The sequence below is a fragment of the Taudactylus pleione genome, unplaced genomic scaffold, assembly GCF_031769625.1.
Source record: "Taudactylus pleione unplaced genomic scaffold, aTauple2 ptg000393l, whole genome shotgun sequence".
NCBI lineage: Eukaryota > Metazoa > Chordata > Amphibia > Anura > Myobatrachidae > Taudactylus > Taudactylus pleione.
The window spans coordinates 14204269-14224755 of NW_028284794.1; the positions used below are offsets into that span (position 1 = coordinate 14204269).

At 46.9% G+C, this 20487-nt stretch overlaps 1 protein-coding gene across 1 annotated transcript; it reads left to right on the plus strand.

The window, feature by feature from the left end:
- The first annotated feature begins 1403 nt into the window (after positions 1-1403).
- LOC148507499 (tumor necrosis factor ligand superfamily member 14-like) lies at positions 1404-17103 on the plus strand. The gene is made up of 4 exons (XM_088446067.1): positions 1404-1631; positions 9896-9932; positions 14612-14644; positions 16691-17103. The coding sequence occupies exons 1-4, from the start codon at positions 1404-1406 to the stop codon at positions 17101-17103; spliced, it is 711 nt and encodes a 236-aa protein (XP_088302193.1).
- The last annotated feature ends 3384 nt before the right edge of the window (positions 17104-20487 follow it).

A 20487-nucleotide genomic window follows, 5' to 3' on the forward strand; every position in this document is an offset into this window, starting at 1 on the left:
GAGATGGAGCCTCCCGCAGGTTCCTAGAGGGTAGACAAGTATGTTATACACTATTAAAGTGGAGAGGATGGGGAGAGTAATACCGGGACTCTCATGTCAGTGGGGAGGGGTCGAGGGCAATTTGATGCGATTCTAAGAGAATTGCATAATTTTGGCCCCAGCCCCTCTTCTTAGATCCGCAGTCTGCGGGATTATGAAACAATGGGTGTGGGGCTTAATGACAGAAAGCAGTTGGCCCCGCCTCTTCAATGGCCAGCTTCAACTACTCGCCAGGCGTCTTCTTTCACACTCAGGCAAGTATGTCTGAGTGCCGAAGATTGGGGCCATAACTAGGGGTGTGCAATCTCTGCCGCTGCCCACAATGCATGGCCAAGGGGGTGGCACTATCGCTGTCTCATTGGCACCTGTAAGTTGCTGGCAGGGTGCCAGTCTGGATAGCCACCCCAGTGCTGCCTTCACTGGGCACCCTATTTGTTAAGTCATGAAGTCACACGTGCCTTGGGAGGAGGGGCCAGCGCGGGTTGCATTGGTGCCTTGCTATGGCACACGACCTAAGACGAAAAAGCATTTACCTTTTATTTTCAATTCAGAAGAAAATGTCATGAACATGATACTCTGCAATGGCTACATGAAATATGTGTTATGCTGGCCGCCGTGTTTTGGTTTTGATTTTGGATCTGGATCATCTTCGTGTTTCGGTTTTGGCTTTGCAATACCACCCTCAAGTGTTTTGGTTTTGGTTTTGGATCTGGGTTTTAAAAAAAAAAAAATTCTAAACAGTTTTTTAAAAACAGCTAAAATAATGTCATTTTTGCAATCCAAAACCCGAAATTTTTCATTTAAAATCCGAATTTCGAACCGCTGGAAGATCAGAACCGCAGGAGATCAGAACTGCACCTTGGATCTGTCCGGATTCATGAAATTCGGGTGGATTCGGATTTTTGGAGAACCGAAATACACATCTCCAGTTCTGACAGATGAAAATGTGGCTTCAGATTTACTGACTGTCAATACATTTTCTGACAGTTGGAAATCCCGTCTGTCACTCTGTTATACACTCTCGGGTAGAGAGAGCTGTGTGAGCAGAGACTGCAGAAGCTGCTGTGGTCAGGTCAACACTGCATCCTGCATATTCGGGGCACCTTGGTAATAAAATAAAGTCTATTCAAAATGTCTCTTGCTTTTAAATGCAAAACAGACTCAAATGACCACAAAAAAAGTCCTATATATTTTATATATACCATTTATTATTAGAGAATAACATTTAATGTCACCTTCACTGTGCTGTGCCTGCTGGGTTCTGTTTGAATAGCATATGTGTAAATCCCTCCCATTCACCCACCCCCCTTGGTGTGGGGACCATGTGTCACATCACCAGCACAGAATCCCCTGCTGCACTTACAATGGACAGGTATGGAAGTTCTCCAGGGTCTGTGTTTACAGTGGAGACTCACGAGCGCCACTCTCCCCATTGCCCCCCACCCATAAGACAGAGACCTGCCAGGAGCAGGAAGCTGATTGAGCTGGTACTGATGGCACTTAGTCTGCTCGCATTGTGTGGGGCAGCATCCCAGATCTACTTCATAAGGAGGGTGCAAAGTAATTTAGATGCTGCTCAGGAAACGGTAAGTGTCTTCTTTCCATGATTGTTGGGGCAAATCATTGGTTGTTCGGGGTTGAAGGACTTGAGTTTGTCCCTCTGTTAGCGTAAATGTTTAATATGTACTAAATGGAGAAAATGAGAAGGGGAAGTCTGCAAGTAGTAAGAAAATGGAGAGAGGGAAAGAGAAGGAAGCGAGAGAGAAAGAGGGTGAGAGGGAGAGAGAAAGAGGGAGAGAGAGAGAGAGAGAGAATGGAAGGGAGGAAGAGAGAGACAGAAAGGGAGGGTAGTCCACTTTAGCCATTGCTACAGAGATCATTGCTGAGAGATCAGCCACATATTAATTTTATATACAGTACCACTTTTATATATAAATGTTGGTTTTTCAATTTGTGGATGGGTTTATTTCCCATAGACCAAAAACAAATAAAACATTTGTGGCACTGCAATTATTCCTAGGTGCTAACTCTTGAGTTTAAGCTGTACGTAAAATGGAACTTTCAAAAATATACAGGCCCACAACCTGCATACATGTTTGCTGTATGAGATGGTATTCCGGCTGTTTATGTACACATGTCATGTCTAAACCTTGTCTATATGCGTTGTTGGATTTCTGAAGCAAATTTTTTTTTCAAACTATTGTGGGTTAAAAGGGAGATTTAGTCTTTTTTTTTGGTTATGTTTCGGTGGTTACATTTTCCTATCCCAAGTAGCAGAAGCTCTTTGGGAGACCTCGGCCAACCTGACAGTAGCTATGAAGGATAATTCCCCAGGCTCTGCAGCTTCAGAAAGTTTGAAAACAAATGGACTTCTGGCAGGATGACAATAAAGATCTGATTGGAAGACTCAGGGCCTCATTCAGAGGCGGTCGTAGGATGCAAGCGGTCGCTCAGAAACAGGGCGGCCGCTTGCATCCTGAACGGCCACCTCCATGTCGGTTGTTAGGCTGTGGGTTAACACCCATAGCTCTAACGACCGCAAAGGGAGATGGTCGCGATGGTCAAGAACATCGTGACCATCGGGGCTTACGACGAGACCCTAGGGTAGGGTCTCGTCAACCTTAAGACCCAGGGAGCTTCCTGCTCTGTTTGAGCAGGAAGCTCCCCACTGACATCACTGATGATGTCAGTGGGGCCGCCCACAAAACGGCAAGCGTTCCGAAAGGAACGCCTCCGTTTGGCTGGGCACGCCCCCTGCCCACCCAGCAAACGGAGCGAGCTGTCAATCAACATCGACAGCTCGCTCCGTCTGCTTCGAGCCCGCTAATGACGGATCACCCGTCATTAGCGGGGGCTCGCGCATGCGCACGACGGAGCTGTCTCCATCGTGTGTATGCCCTGTGGACCAACATCGAGTCGGTTGCGAGCGCTCAGCGCTCGCGACCGAATCTGAATAAGGTCCTCACTCTCTCTAATAATGCAATAGTTTATACTGAAAAATATCTATTACAACAGCTGGGAGGGATGGACTATCGCCGGGAAACAGGGCGATAAGACACGGACGACGTGTTTATGATATCAAGTGTTAGGGACATTTATGGATTGTGTGACCAATTGTCCCTTATAACTAATCCATTGATACTCATAAAGGGAGTGTTATATTTTGTCTACATTTATCATGTTGACATAAGACTGTCGACATGGTTCTAATGATGACATGCTTGGCATGTCAATATTTACTAATTTGACATCCATCATGTCAAATGATGAAATGTCGACAAAATGTCCCCGGTGGTCTAGTGGTGAATTACCTGGTACAGCTGGTCCAGCAGCTCCAGCACATCCTGCGGTGCTTCCAGCAGTGAGTATGCCTAACTCCTATACACTAACCTACCTAGTGCCTAACCCCAACCTCCCCTCACATAGCCTAACCATAACTCTCGCCTCTTATAGCCTAACCCTAACCTCCATCTAGTGTGTAACCCTAACCCTCTCTGGCCGTGGTCTTACCCTAACTCTCCCCTCTCGTAGTTTAACCCTAACCCTCCCCTCCCGCAGCCTAATCCTCTGTTGCCACAGCCTGTCCCCAACCCTGCAGAATGTCAGCATTTCAGATGTCGACATTGTGAACATGTCAATATTATGCAGATGCCAACATGTTCAATGTCAATATTTCAGCATTGTCAACATGTCAACATCATAACTGTCAACATTTGCCCCCAAATTTGTAACAGCCCACTTCTCTAAATTTTAAACATCCCAGTTGTGCAGATAATTGTTTTACAAAAATTCCTGGTAGATTTATTTTTAACTTGACATTCTGGGCTAATTGACATATAAAGTGGGCCTGCCTCATAGTTTGCTTCTTTATGTTTGAAAGTATCATCTCCTGTGCTTTTAAAAATGAGGCCCAGGACTTAAAGGTAGATTTGCTAGTCCCCAGCACTGCCACTAGTGAATGGTCACTGGCAGGGCCATAGACGGGTGATAATCCACTCTGGGGTGTACACTTTGTAAGGTGCCTGCAGGCAGACAGCGGAAGCATATACACCCAGCTTACACCTGGCTGGTGATCATCATCATCATAATCACCATCATCATGATCATCATCATCCAGAATGTGCATGTAACCCTGGCCTCCTACAAATAATATGGCTGTCTAAGATATATATTCGCCTGAACAGGTCCTTTCTGTAGTCTATAGGGGAGACAACTGTGTGTAAACTCCCTAGAACTCAAGCTAGCAAGGTCTTCCACCAATAACAGCCACCCGCTGTCCCTTAGAACTGATAATGTTCACCGATATTTAGGTGGCCGCCTGGCCTCAAACTCGGAGCAGTAGTGGTTTACACAGATTACTTAGGGAGACCAGAGTACACATGAAAGAATAGGTGCTAGATGATGTGACTAAAGAGGCAAAGGTGGGGCCGGTGATCTGGCTTGAGAATCGGTGGTGCGGCTTTGAGAGCCGGTGGTGACTTGAGAGCCGGTAGTGCGGCTTGAAAGCAGGTGATGTAGCTTTGAGAGCCTGTGCAGCTTGAGAGCCGGTGGTGCGGTGTGAGAGCTGGTAGTATGACTTAATAGCAGATGGTGCCTCTTGAGAGCCAGTGGTGCGGCTTGAGAGCCGGTGGTGCGGCTTGAGAGCCGGTGGTGCGGCTTGAAAGCAGGTGGTGCAGCTTGAAAGCCGGTGGTGCAGCTTAAGAGCCTTGGGAGCCAGTAGTATTACTTAATTGCAGGTTGTACGGCTTTGGAGCCGATGGTGCGGCTAGAGAGCCGGAAGTATTACTTAATAGCAGGTAATGCAGGTTTTGGAGCCGATGGTGTAGCTAGAGAGTTGGTAGTATTATTTAATAGCCAGTAGTGTGGCTTGAGAGCTGGAGGTGCAGCTAGAGAACCGATGATGTGGCTAGGGAGCCGGTAGTGTGGCTTGAGAGCCAGTAGTAGCAGCATGGAAGTTGGTGAGTCAGGGTCCGCTTGAACTCAGAAACAAGAAAAAGCACTGACCATGCAGCAGAGCCTATGGATCCAAAAGGAAACGCTATAGTCGGCATGGCGGCAAAAGGCCTAAGTGAACAAAATAAGGGAAGGACCCAATCGCGATGTATGTGGTTCACACGTGACATTCTGCGGCATCTTGATCACCTAGCAACCAACGGAAAGACTCCAGGAGAAATACAGGCAGTTGAAGGTATATTCCTGGAAGGAAACAAGTCGTGACCGCAACTTGTAACAAGATGGAACAAAGCTTGAAGAGAGAAAAAGTGGAGAGCGATAAGCTCCTAACTGCCATGTAATGTGATAGTTAGAAGATGATCTGTTGGTACTTTATCTCACTCCACTTTATCTCTCTCCATGCTTTAAGAAATTTCCACCTATGTTAAAACATGAACCACCATTCTATGCCCCATCTATTCAGTTGCAGACAGGGATTATGGACTTCATTCAGAGTCGGTCGAAGCGGCCGCATGGTCGTACGCAGCCGATGTTCGCTAAACTGCGCATGCGTACAGTTCGCAATGCGCATGCGCAAACTAGCGGCTACGATCAGAAATTTCTATCTCCTTGAACACCGCCAAGTCGGTAGTTTGAGTGACAGTTTGTGGCGTTTGTGGGTGGTAACATGGGAAGGTGCTTGAAAACGGGGGTGTGGAGATCCGAACGCAGGCGTGCCTCATTATGCGAACGGCGTTTTAAGGGAGTGCATAATTAACAAAGTAGTGTCATGGCACACGTGACAGGGGAGGTTTTACACTGACATGATCGTAGAGCTTAAGAGAGGGTAAGGTCAACCTTTAGCTCTACGACCAGTACCGATGGTATACGATGCTCGCGATTAATCCTTATGTAGCCGGAGATGACGTGCTATGCGTACGAGATGTGGGTGTATTTTTAGCGATCCGACCGCATACACCCTTTGGTCGGCCAGCTAACGATCCGACCTTAGGGACGCAACATGCGTGTGCATCATTTGCATATCCGGCCCCTTGTTCTATACGACCGTGCGGCCGTTTCGACCGACTCTGAATGAAGTCCTATGTGCCATGATCACGTAAACTTGTATAGTGCATGTGTGCACTATATGTGCCATGTGTTTTCACACTAGATGCTTTGTGCTAACTGGCTTAGCACGCACTCTGCCTCAGCCCCTATGCGATGATTTACAAGTTGAAACAAGCCAACGTGACCACTGTTTCCACCAGCCTCAAGTTTCAATGTTCCTAACAATTAGAGATTTCCAATTGGGGGTGTTATATGATGGATATGCCAGGGCTTTGTAAAAAAAAACACCATCATCAGATTTCAAAATCTAAACCCTAAAATTGCTTCTATCTCAGTCCCAGGTAACTAGGTCAGACAAGACACCCCTCGATTAAAAGTAGGATGCCTTCCATATTAGCCACCTCTGAAGCCCCTTTTCTTGAATGAACAAAGTGGCTCCTGAATTAGTGCTGGCCAGCATGCTCAGGAGATGCCAACATTATGGTCATCTAAGAGCAGTGAGAGTTCCCAGGAAGTGAGGATGGCATCATTACGCCACTACCCACGTGTAGCTGTGGGTCCCGTTGATGCATTGCTCCTCCCCTGCCTATTATTGTGAAGATATAACTGCTCTGTGGTATAATGGGGCAATTTAATTTTGTTTAGTCTCTGGGTCAAACGTTACCAGCACTTGGGATAAGCAAACACCATTTTACATGGATTGAGTTTCATGGCAGAACAGGACATTTCCCAGAGCTGCAATATTGCATTTCACTTTTGCTTTGACTTTCCACAAAGGCCATTCCCCATTCCCTGCGTACAGAAAATGTTCATTTGGCTCAAATTACAGTCTACAGCAGTAGTTCTCAACTCCAGTCCTCAAGTGCCACCATCAGGTCATGTTCTGTGGATGTCTTTAATCATGCACAGGTGAGTTCATCAATTTTGCTGGGTCAGTAATTATCCCATCTGCTTCCAGAAGCAGACAGAGATCTTCAAAATGAGACCTGTTGGGCATACTTATGGGTTGAGGTTGAGAGCCACTGGTCTACAGTAGGAGCTAAGCCAGAAAGGCGACACTGGTGAGTGTTAGAGATGAGCGGGTTCGGATCTCAGAGATCCAAACCCACCCAAATTTCAGAGATCTCCCTGCCTGCCCCGGATCCCTCACCCAAGGCAAAACCTTGCGGCACCACTGTCAGGTCGCGAGATTTTATATTGAGCAGGCTTAACGCTGATTGGCTGAGAGAGCCGTCCGTCACGGCTCTCAACCAATCAGCGTTAAGCCCATTGGAAATGCACACAGAAGAAAAAGAAGATGAAGCCCGCCGCCTGACACCGCTGTCACCCCCGCTGCCGACACCACCAGCACCCCCTCTGGCAGCATCCCCCGTATCGACACCACCGCTGCTGATACTGCCGGCACCACAGCGCTGCTGCCCCATGTACTGATACCATCATCGACCCCCACACTGCCGACACTCCCACACTGAGGACACAACCAGCACCCCTGCACTGTCAACAGCACTGAGGACACCGCTGGCACCCCTGCTCTGCCGACACCGCCGGCACCCTGCATTGAGAACACCCCTGCACTGCCGAAATAGTCAGCAAACCTGCACTGAGGACACCACTGGCACCCCCACTCTGCCGGTACCGCCGGTACCCTTCACTGAGAACACTGCCAGCACTGCAGCAATGCCATTCCATGTACTGAGGACACGACCAGCAACCCCCGCACTGCCGACACAGCCAGCGAACCTGCACTAAAGACACAGCTAGCACCCCCGTACTGCCGACACAGCCAGCAAACCTGCACTAAAGACACCGCTGGTACCCCTGCACTGCCGACATCACCGGTACCCTTCACTGAGGACACAGCCAGCACCACAGCACTGCCATTCCATGTACTGAGGACACCGTCAGCAACCCCGCTCTGCCAACACTGCTGTCACAGTAAGTGCACTACTGGTGTATCCAACCCACACTGTATAACACACTGTATCCATGTTGGAAATTAGAAACTAATCTGCCACATGTTAGTGCCGCCCACTGTGTCACTTAGCTTAGTCAGCCAGCTAGCTGGATGCAACCTTTTGGCCTTAACTAGATGAAGCAAATAATGTTGTGAGGTGGTCAAAATTGATTGGAAATTATTGGAAATAAATGTTATTGAGGTTAATTATACTGTAGGAGCAAAAACAAGCCCATTTTATGTGATTTCAGCTGTTTTTATTGTTTTTTAAGAAAAAAAATCCAGATCCAAAACCAAAACACGAAAACAAAACACGGAGGTGAGGTTTTGGCAAAACCAATCCAGATCCAAAGCCAGGGGGGATCCAGATCCAAAACCAAAACACGAGGTTCGGCGCACATCTCTAGTGTGTGTGTGTGTGTGGTCTGTGGTAGGATTGGGAATATTTCTTTGTGAGAAGATTTACGGCCAAATAAAATATGAAGGGATTATTTAACAGAACATACAGTATGTGACCATTTTACTTATCTCTCTTGTTTACCTATGGCCTGAGATGGGCGCTACAGCACAGCTGCTGCATATTTGTACATAGTGTCTGTGCTAAAAGCCACAGGAGGCGTCTTAAGTGAAGAAGACACACCCACTAACGGCTTCTGTGATCCACTGCTGCATCTGAAGACACAGCCATCGGATCAACTGTGCGACCATCGGACATCATATGAGTAACCTTACTCAGGATACCCAGCAGCCAGGGCCAGTGAAGCTGCATCCAAGGACGCCGTTACTGGCTTTGGCATGCCCAGAAAACGAAGCCATCTCGCTGCGGGGGATATTTCACACCAGAGCATTTTATCATTGCACCGGTGCGGGGACAGCTGCTCCGAAAAGCAGCTGTTCCCATGATTAACAGTGCAGCTACAGAAGTCGCTGTGTTACTTACTGCTCCCCCGTCGCTGCTTCTACGCATGCGTGACCCAAGGTCACTCATGCGCAAAGCTGCCGGGAAGGCAGTGAGGAGGCTGTGGAGTGATCCGCATCCCCGGTACTCTTTCCCATAATAAGGAACAGAGGGTCTGATTCAGACCCGCTCGCGAGCGCTGAGCGCTCGCAAGCGGGTCGATGTTGGCCCAGTGCGCATGTGCACGACGGAGGCGGCTCCATCGTGCGCATGCGCGAGACCCGGATAGCACCTTTGGTGGGCGGGCTGGGGGCGTGGCTGCCCAGACAGAGGCGTTCCCATGGGAACGCCTACCGTCTGGGGCCGGCCCCACTGACATCACTTGTCTGTAAGAGCAAGAAGTCCACTGGGACTTGCGGCAACGAGACCCTACCACAAGGGTCTCGTCGCAAGTCCGATGGTCGCGATGGTCTTGATGGTCTTGACCATCTTGACCATCGCGACCATCATCCTGGCCGCTCGCACTAGCTGTGGGTGGTCACCCACAGCTTTGCGAGCCGCCAGGAGGCCACTCTAAAAATACAATAGGCGGGCACTGATTCAGAGCGAGCGCTGTGAAAGAGCATCCGGCTCTGAATCAGGCCCAGGGATCCGAGAACAAGTGCCATCTGAAGATGGAGCTTGTTCTACCAAGCAAACTCCAAAATCTCCAGTTCTTGGAGTTCACTGAATATCAGGTGGTCCATTTGGGACCCCTGATGATGAATAGCCCGGTAACCTAAATATGCGGAAGCTAGCGTTTCTAGTTGTCATGGTTACCGGGCCATTTATCATTTGATGAATAGGCCCCTAAGTGTACATTATCACATTATTTGTGAAAGGTATTGTGGGATTTGCTAGAGTGGGTCTACAAGCGTGAAAACTGCAGATACCACTCATTCCCCTAATTTTCTAGGACCTATGGAATCCTTTTAAACTAACCTGCTGCATCTTATCTCTTTCAGATTAACACACAGGCACAGAAAAGGACCTTTAAACCAGGTAAAAAAGTTAATAAACATATGAAAGTGAAATGGGTTCTAATAATGCATGTTGGATTGAATGGAAATGTATTTCTATCTTACACATCATTTGCCTCTGTAGTCCTAATACGCACTGTGTGATACCTCATATGGGCGTGCAACATCAAACACTTGGATAAATGAAGAGACATTCTGGCTACGTAGACCAAGGGTAGATTGTGGAATGAAAGAAAGGTCTTAGATGGAGATTCCCAGCAAGGGCTGCATTGCACAATAAATCCTAGAGCTTAGATATAGAGTTGTGCTCAAAGTTTAATGGGAACATCATCTTGCACAATCCCAGTCACAGAGGGTTGATACTGGTCCATGTGTGCACCAGTTCGGTCAGAGGTTTTCAAATAAGGGGCCTGATTCAGACCCACTCGCAAGCGGCTGTCCGCTCGCAAGTGGGTCGATGTTGTGCTCTGCGCACGACGGCGGGAGATCCGTCGTGCGCATGCGCCAGACGCGACGAGCGAAGGACTTTCCTTCGCTCGTTGTGTATGATCAAAGGGGGCGTGCTGTCGATGTTGATTGACAGCACGCCCCCTTTGGTGGGCGTGCTTGGGGCGTGCCTCCCTGACAGGGGCGTTCCCACGGGAACGCCTCCCGTCAGAAGCCGGCCCACTGACATCACTAGTGATGTCAGTGGGAGTGATTTTGGCTCTGATAGAGCCAAAATCACTCCGGGGCTTGCGGTTGAAAACCTCAACCGCAGGCTCCGGCTCGCAGTTTCGATGGTCGCGATGGTCACGAACATCGCGGCCATCAAACTGCACGCTCGTATAGGCTGTGGGTGGTGACCCACAGCTATACGAGCGTCCAGGAGGACGCTCCATTTTTATGGAGGGCGGCCCTCATTCAGAGCGTGCGCTCTGCTCAGAGCGTACGGCTCTGAATGAGGTCCAAAGTCCCGAGCCATGTACAATTTTTGAACCTTCTGAGTAATCCAGTGTAAGTGATGCAGCTTCTGACATATATGAAACTATCAGAGCCGTAACTAGACTATTTGGTGCCCTGTGCCAGAAAGAGCATAGGTGCCCCCCTCACATTTTTTACATAGGTACATAAGGTGCACACCTGAAAAAGAGGCATGGTCTCATGGAGAAGGAGCAGGGAAGACATAGGGGAGGCCAGGAGATGCTGGGGTTAAAAGAAGAGGAAGCTACAAGTGAGAATGATAATAAACAGGAAAATTGACAGGCCCAAACAGCGCCCCCTGCCCTGCGGTGCCCACAGGACGCACAACCCTAGTTAAGGCCCCGAAAACTATGGACTAAGGGGGTAATGCAGCCACTGGTGATTGCAAATTGCCGATGGTCGGGAATCTGTGTGTGCACCGGGCCTGCGCATGTGCAGTACGGGTCTGAGATGTCGGCATCAGACTGTCAGTGATTGACAGTCTGCTGCTGTTTCTGGGCAGGGAGAGGTGCGGTGATGACCTCTGTTTCCCAAAACGGAGGCGTGTCCCCGCAGTCGGGGGGAGTGACGAGGCCAGGATCTCCATCGGTTGGCAGAGATTTCCTGACCTCTTCTACTCATCTGCAGCAGCCGGCTTGCTTCACCCCATGGTCACTCAGCCGGCCGATGGTATCGCAGATGATCAGATGCTGCGTCCAAGGATGCAGCTCGGATGAGTAATGCATGCAGGTGGCGTGAAATCCTGCTACATTACCATATGACAGCTATCGCAGCTACTATCATGTTATCAGCTGCGACAGCAGATCCGTCCTCTGCTGAATCAGGGCCCTTGCCAGGCAGAACACGTCATTCGCTTACTTTATCCTGACTATTCAGGTAAATGGAGCCGATGCATCAGGAACATGACAGGAAGGTGTTAAAAATATAGGGGGAGATGTACTAAGCTTTGGAGAGAGATAAAGGCGACAGAGATTTAGAAATAAAGTACCAACCAATTAGCTCCTACTGTAACTGTCATTTTTTTTTTAAAAAGCCTGTAAATTGACAGGAGCTGTTTGGTTGGTGCTTTATCTCTCTACAATTTATCACGCTCCAAGGCTTGTTAGTACATCTACCCCCTTAGTATACAATTCATACACATTACTGTACATTAAATAGCTGGTCAGTGTAATAATAAATAACATGTCAGCAGCCTACCCTTACTCATACAGAGTAGGGAACATTCTTGGTTTTGAAAATTAATATTCATTACTCTGTGATCCTGCTATGAGCAGGGGCGCCTAGAAGGGCGGGTGTCGGTACTAATTACTCGAGTCTGATGCCTCCCCCTCCCCGTTACTTCTCTGCTTGTGAGGGGTGGAGCGATCACACTGATCGCACCCTCCCCCCTGGGATTTGCGTCAGGCTGAGGGACTCAGTGACCCCCTTCCCAGTGCACAAATAGCTTTTTTTTTTATTCCCCCGGGCCGGCTCTCTATGGCTCTGGCTATGAGATTACAGCCACAGCACTATGTACAGGTTTGCCTAACTGGGAATGTCTTATGCTGGGTACTGTACACACCTAACAGATATACAGTAGCTGCAGACCGAGTGATCATACACACTGAACAACCATCATCTGTCAACTGGCCGCGGTTCCCGCTGGCAGGGAGGGGGGGCGTTGCTGACCGCCCGTACACACAGCATAATGCCCCAATATATATTGGGCATCAGCTGTGCAGCGCAGCAAATGCAATATGTCTGTGAGAGAAGTCGTTCACAGACATATCGCTGGTACACGCTGGCCGACGCACATGAGATATCTTGGCCAATCAACTGATGGGCCAATATATTTGCCAGTGTGTACCCGTCATTAGACATGTTCTCCATATCAGAAGCGGCCAGTGGCTGTCATTATCATTAGCTTGCAACTTTCACCGAGGTTGAGTACGAGCAAGTTATCTCCATCCAAACATGTGCATGTTAGCCCTTTAGGTGTCCATCTTGTACTCATATTGTAGCAAACACGCCCATGCTGTACTTTGACCACATTTACATGCTCCCTCCAACCACTGTCCCAGCACCCCTGGCGTATGGAGCCGTAAGTGCAACAAGGCAGTCTGGACACCTCAAAAATAGAGGCACATTCGCACTAAAAGAAAAGGAGCAAGTTGCGGCAGAAAAAGGCAGCAACTTGCATTCACTGTACGTCCAACTTAGAACGAGGTCCTTTGCGTGCAGCAGAGAATGGCTCTTGTCTAACAGTGGCCCTGATTCAGAGCCAGACGCTCTGACAGAGCGCTCGCTCTGAATCAGGGCCGTCCCTCTTAGTTTTTAGAGCGGCCTCCTGACTACCCACAGCTGTAGCGAGCAGCCAAAAAGATGGTCACGATGGTCAAGACCATCGCGACCATCGGGCTTGCAACTAGACCCTTGCGGTAGGGTCTCGTTGCCGCAAGCCCCAGAGAGCTTTTGGCTCTATCAGAGCCAAAAGCACTCCCACTGACATCACTTGTGATGTCAGTGGGGCCGGCCCCAGACGGTAGGCCTTCCCATGGGAACGCCTCCGTCTGGGCAGCCACGCCCCCGGCACGCCCACCAAAGGGGGCGTGCTGTCACTCACCATCGACAGCACGCCCCCTTAGGTGCGAGACCCATAATGACTGCTTGGCCGTCGTTATTCGGGTCTCGCGCATGTGCACGACGGAGCCGCCTCTGTCGTGCGCATGCGCACTTGGCCAACATCGACCCGCTTGCGAGCGCTCGTGAGCAGGTCTGAATTAGTCCCAGTGTCCCTTGCTGTGCAGCGGGGAGCATCGCCAATTACTGCACCAAAACTATTTCATTTTGCACCATATCAGAAGTGCCAGAGGTCAGTTTCCCATCTTATACTCGTAATGGGATGCATGTCATACATTTCAATTGCAATTTGTCTGAGAATCCCATTTCAAAGCAATGCACCTCGTGTAATAAAGCCAGTTCAACCGAGATGTCCCCACACATTGGGGACCCCTACTCAGCTGCAAAGAAAACATTGCCCCATGGCTGGCTCCCATTGATAGTGGTGCATTATGCCTCTGCTTACATTCTACAGCCAGCAGGCACTAGGACCTCGAGTGACTGTTGTAGCCGGTGCGTCCTCAGACCAGTGCCATCTCTGCATACTCGTTTCCCCTCTGTGTCTTTTCTTTTCCTCTGTCCACAGCATCAGGTGGTCCCCTGCTTTCTCCTCCACAACGGAGGATATATAAACCTAAGGGGCATAGAGCGGGATGTACTAAGCATCGCATTGCCTGTATATACCTAGGAAATTGCAATGGACAGCTCTCCCACTAACATACTGGAAAGAGATAAAGTAGTTTCCCAAAGCATCCAATCAGCTTCTAGCTGTCATTTCAAAGACAGTGCTAGATAAATGACAGTTCGAATCTGATTGGTTGTTTTGTTGAACTTCTCCACTCTATCTCTCTTCAAGGCTCGATGGAATTCCCACCTATCTGTTAATACCTAGGGGTCGATGTGCTAAGCCTTGGAGAGAGAGAAAGTGGATGGAGATAAATTCCCAATGAATCAGCTCCTAACTGTCATTTTTTGAACACAGCCTGTAACATGACAGTTAGGAGCTGATTGGTTGGGACTTTATCTCTCTCCACTTTATCTCTCATCAAGGCTTAGTTTTAGTACATCAGGCATAAATAATCAGCTCAACAGTTTCTAATTAATTTCTTTATACCAACCATTTCTTTCTCTATTTTGCAGGTGTTGGTCCCCTCCCCTCTGCTCATGTCACTGGTATGTATGGGGAATAGAATTATGCTGCATACACATGTAAAGATTTTCTGTCCAACCATCCAACTAGTTGATTGGTTGGAATGAAAATCTGGTAACGTATGGGAGTAAATGATGATCAGCAATTTGCTCCTAAATGCCAGAAAACAGATGAAAATGGTCATCAGACAAGTTTGTTAAATGTTTGATCTAAACAATTTGTTCAAACAACAGTTTTTGTCCATTTTCCGGCGTTTGGGAGCAAATTGCTGATTGTCATTTGCTTTCATTCCTTACCAGATTTTCATTCCAACCAATCAACTAGTTGGATGGTTGGATAGAAAGTCTTTACGTGTGTATGCACCTTTGGTGTTTAAGTTAGCTTTAAAGAGTAGCAGCGATGATAGGAATGTTATATATCTAGACATGGGTGCTGACCCACGTGTTTTGGTGTTGGATCTAGATTCATCTTTGTGTCTTGGTTTTGGAGTTACAAATCCACCCTCGAGAGTTTTGGTTTTGGATCGGGGTTTTAAAAAAAAAACAGTATAAAAAGTTTTCAAAAACAGCTAAAATCATGTCATTTTTACAATCCAAAGACCGAAATTTGGATGTAAAATCTGAATTCTGGATGGGAAGAGCATAACCGCGACTTGGATCTGTCCGGATTCACAAAATTAGGGTGGATTTGGATTCCTGGAAAACCGAACCGCACATCTCTAGTTATAACATTGGTGGATTAGAAATACAAAGGTCTGTTTTGAGTTATCACATTTTCATGACTATTCATTATTCCAATTTAACAAAAATCAGTGGCCATCCCATTGTAAAGGTTCCACACCCCTGTCACGCCCCCTGTTTTTCTAAGCATATCTTCATGTAGAATAGATTAAGTGGCAGTGTCATGGCTAGCAGTCAGTAGCTTTTTATTTATAATAAGGGTTATTTCTTTTGCTATAGTTGAACATCAAAACTCAATAGCGCAAACCACTCTTATTGGGTTGGAGAATTTCAATATCAAACATTGATTCTGTATCCCAAATCAGAGCATTGTAATCAATTCTGAGGCTATACAGTTTTGTTCAAATGACAGTTTTTACTGATTTTACACTAAACAATGTTCAATACCTAAAGGCGCACATCCACTAGCAGATATTAATGGATGACTGAACGATAACGACACTAAAATGTCAGAAACGACCAGTGATGCGCATTCCTGATGGTTGTTTCCGACATAAATCATCGCCCGAACATACCGGTCAACCTGCCGATAATGACAGGTTGACCATGATCCGGGATGATGGAGGGTGCCTACACTGAACGAGTAATCGTTCAGTGTAGGCACTGCAGGGGTTTTGGGAACGTTGGTACGATTACAATGTCATAATCATACTGTCTTCTCTGGGCCGTGTAGTGGATACGTACCTTTAGATGACTCTTGAGACTCATAAAACTCCTATGATTGAAAATATGGAGGCATTGAGCAGTAGCAGTAAGAAAGTGGGAAACGTAATCTTAGCCAATGATGTTACTAGTGTTATAGACATTGAAAATAGTCCAGATTTTTGAACCCTGAAAGAGGTTTGACCTATTGGGAAGAAAGTATGGCTGAAGGGGAATGTGGGCTTCTTTGGGTTGTCTGGGAGTATTTATTGGGGCCTATCATGTTTTCTTACTTTTAAAATGTTGGGAGATAGACTTAGGTGGGTACGACTCATTTACTGCGTGTCTCAGTTACAAAAGTTCCACTAAAACACAGCAGCCAATCAGCAGTTAGCTTTCATCTGTCAAGTGTATGTTACACAATGTAACCAAGTGTCTGGCTGGTTGCTAGTGGTAGGTGCTTCTTTGACATCTCAATGTTGTGTGTATGTTAGTAAATTAATCTCTACAGTTATGATCATGAAATAGAAATGTTTTAAGAATGTAATTAAAACAAAAGGACTCTCTTTAGAACAAAGTCATTTCTAAAGGATTATTAAAATGTTTAAGTTGTTATTCTTTGCAATAAATATTCCTTAGTAAGCTGATTATTGATGCATATTCCCCCAACATTGTGTCTCTTTCTAGGTCTAATTGTTGCAGACAGCTTGTCCAGTGTTCCTCTCCAGTGGGAGCCCACCAGAGGTCTCGCCTTCCTCCATGACGTAGAGTATAGAGACGGGTCACTTCGCTGCATGACGAGTGGACTATATTTTGTGTACTCCAAGCTACAACTTGGCTTATCAAATTGCACCCAAATGACTGACACTCCAAAATTCTTTATCCATGGGGTATACAAGAAAAGTACAGACACACCACTGATGGAGGACAAGAGAAGGTTCTGTGACACCGCAGGGTCACCAGTATGGAGGGGGAGTAGCTTCATAGGAGCCAGTTTCATGTTGGAGAAGGATGATGAAGTCTACGTCCGAATGTCTCACAAAAATCTCATACGCGTTGATAGGGACACCGTAACTTTCTTTGGACTCTTTCAGCTCTAGAGAACTCTAAAGAATTGTGTTCTCCAACAACAAGGTCAAAAAAACATAGTTACTCATCCGTAAAGTAAATGAGATTGAGATACAATACTCTCTATAAAAAGATACAAGATACTCTCCATACAAAACGAAAAAAAGAAAAACAGTTTCTCAAACTATCAAATCAGATTTCTTTGAAGACACAAATTTTATAGCTGCCACACTTGGCGAGCCTGCTATTCATCAATCGGGGACATCCTCTGACCAATTCAATTAATTTAACTGTTTTTTGGGGCATTGTTTTGGTAAAGTCACCTATAAGATTTACCGGTATGTACATAATAACTGTCTCTTTTTATAAAAGATTTCAGAATAATGCTATGAATGATTATCTTTAAAAAGAAAACTACTGTATTATCAAAATAGTTTTTTTAATTTCATATATATATATATATATATATATATACACTAGAGGTAATTTATGACACTGGGGCTATATTTGTTATGGGATGCAGTCAGTTTATCAACAGAGACTATGGCCCTGATTCAGAGCCGGACGCTCTGACCAGAGCGCTCGCTCTGAATCAGGGCCCACCTCCATTAATATGGAGCGTCCTCCTGGACGCTCGTATAGCTGTGGGTCACCACCCACAGCATATACGAGCGTGCAGGATGATGGTCGCGATGGTCTTGACCATCGCGACCATCGAAACTGCGAGCAAAAGCCTGCGGTTGGGTTTTTCAACCGCAAGGCCAGGAGTGATTTTGGCTCTATCAGAGCCAAAATCACTCCCACTGACATCACTAGTGATGTCAGTGGGGCCGGCTTCAGACGGTAGGCGTTCCCTTGGGAATGCCTACGTCAGTCACCATCGAAAGCACGCCCCCTTTGATGAGACACTCCGAGCGAAGGAAAGTCCTTCGCTCGTCGGGTCTCGCGCATGCGCACGACGGAGCTCCCTCCGTCGTGCGCATGCGCAGTGGGGACCATCGACCCACTTGCGAGCGGACAGCCTATCGCGAGTGGGTCTGAATGAGGGCCTATGTCGACAATGACTATGTCGATGTCGAAATACAGGCTCCAAGATGTCGACATGGTTAACATGCTTTTAAGCATTTTAAGAGTACAGGTTGAGTCTCCCATGTCCAAATATTCCGAAATACGGAATATTCCGAAATACGGAATTATTTTGGCATGACTAAGATAATGAAACCTTTGATTTTTGATGGTTCAATGTACACAAATTATTAAAGATATTGTATAAAATTACCTTCAGGCTGTGTGTATAAGGTGTATATGAAACATAAATGAATTTCATTTCTGTACACAAACTTTGCTTGAGACACAAAATTATTGAAAATATTGTATAAAGTTACCTGCAGGCTGTGTGCATAAGGTGTATATAACACATAAATGCATTCTGTGCGTATATTTGGGTCCCATTCCCAAGATATTTCATTATGGTATGCAAATATTCCAAAATACGGAATATTCCGTTATCCAAAATACCCCTGGTCCCAAGCATTTTGGATATGGGAGACTCAACCTGTATCAGTATTATAGCTATAAACCCGCTGCTTTAAAAGCATGTTTAAAGTTATAATGTCGATACCGTTAAAATGCTCTACAAAAACATGCTAACCGTGTCAACATCATTGCACCTACATTCCGACATCGACACAGCCACTGGCGCGACTTACATACTTCCCCGGACTTTTTCCCTAAATTTTGCATCTTATTTGCATCGTAACTGCATACAAAGTTGCTTATAGAGTACTAGGTGCTAAGGATTAGTAATTTTGTCCCATTGGAATTAATATACAGTGGCAGATTAGGCACAGCGGTAAATCTCGCTGTGCATGGGGCGGTTCACGCATATTGGACTTTCTTCACAGATTAGTGTCCGAGCATTTCAGTTGTACAGTAGTGTAGTGTATTTGCATTGTAGTTCTGTCACATTATCGGTGCGACTAAGATGCAATGTTAGTGATAAAGTCTATGGCGAGACACATGGCACGGCTTTGTCACAGGGGTAAATTTACTAAGATTCGATTTGGTCCTGATTTTTCCCGTTTTTCAACTCGGATAGGATTGATCAAAAATGGCCGTTTTTTCACTTAAATATAAAGTCCCGATATAAACGGACGAATTTCTCTCCCGAACAAGCAGGCTGCACATATCAGTGAAATATGTGCAGACTGTTCTTTTTTTTTTATTTTTAGGGTTACATTTCCTTAAACAAATCGATGTGAGTTCCCCCCCAAAAGGCTAACCAGCCCCGGACTTGCCAGCCTGTCCTGGTACCTTAGATTACGGGGAACAAAACGTGTAGGGTTCCACCATAAATTAGGTACCAGCACCAGGCTTCAGGGGCAGTCCTGGTTTTAATTATAGAGGAAAAAAAATTGCGTAGTGGTCCCCCTATAATTAAAACCAGCACCGGACCCTTCTAGCAGGGGGCTGATGCCACAGCCAGGGGAGCCCGTTCACCGTGCCCCCCAGCCGCAACATCAGCCCTGACCGCTAGTCAGCCCAGGTTAGGGGGTCCTCCTCTTCAGGGCACCCCTGGCCTAGGCTGATAGCCCGGGGCTATCCTCACCACCCTATGGTGGTGGGTGGTGGGTTGATAGTGTATGTAAAAAATAGAATTAACAACATTGTCTTTACAGTGGAACTACAGGTCCCAGCAAGCCTCCCCGCATGCTGGTACTTGTAGAACCTCAAGTACCAGCATGTGAGGCATTAAGGGCCTGCTGGTACCTGTAGTTCACCTGTAAATAAATGTGTAAAAAAACTCACAAGACACACACCGTGAAAGTACAAGTTTATTGCACACCTACCACACTCTCACATACTTACCTCCTGCCAGATGTTCACGTCCCCTTGTCACCGTAAAGTATCCATGGATGTACCTGTAATAAAGCACCAATACTCACGTTTTGTCCCATGATGTTCTCAGCAGAAATCCATTAAGGACCACAGACACACTGTAACTACATGCTTCAGCATGTAGTTACAGTACGCGAATGACAGCTTATAGGGATGAGCTGTCATTAGTCCTGGGCTGAGGGCCAATGAGCGTCGACTTTACATTATAGTGGCCACTCTTTGGTTGGGACCCACGTGGACCCAGCCATTGAGCAGCCGCTAATGTAAAGCAGACTCCCTAGGGATCCCTGGCCTGGGCTGACTAGCGGTCAGGACTGATGCTGCGGCTGGGGGACCCGGTGAAAGAGCTCCCCTGGCTGTGGCATCAGCCCCCCGCTAGAAGGGTCTGGTGCTGGTTTTAATTATAGGGGGACCCTTATGCAATTTTTATCCCCCTATAATTAAAACCAGGACTGACCCTGCAGTCAGGAGCTGGTTCTTAAATTACGGTGGAACCCTAATAATTTTGTTCCCCGTAA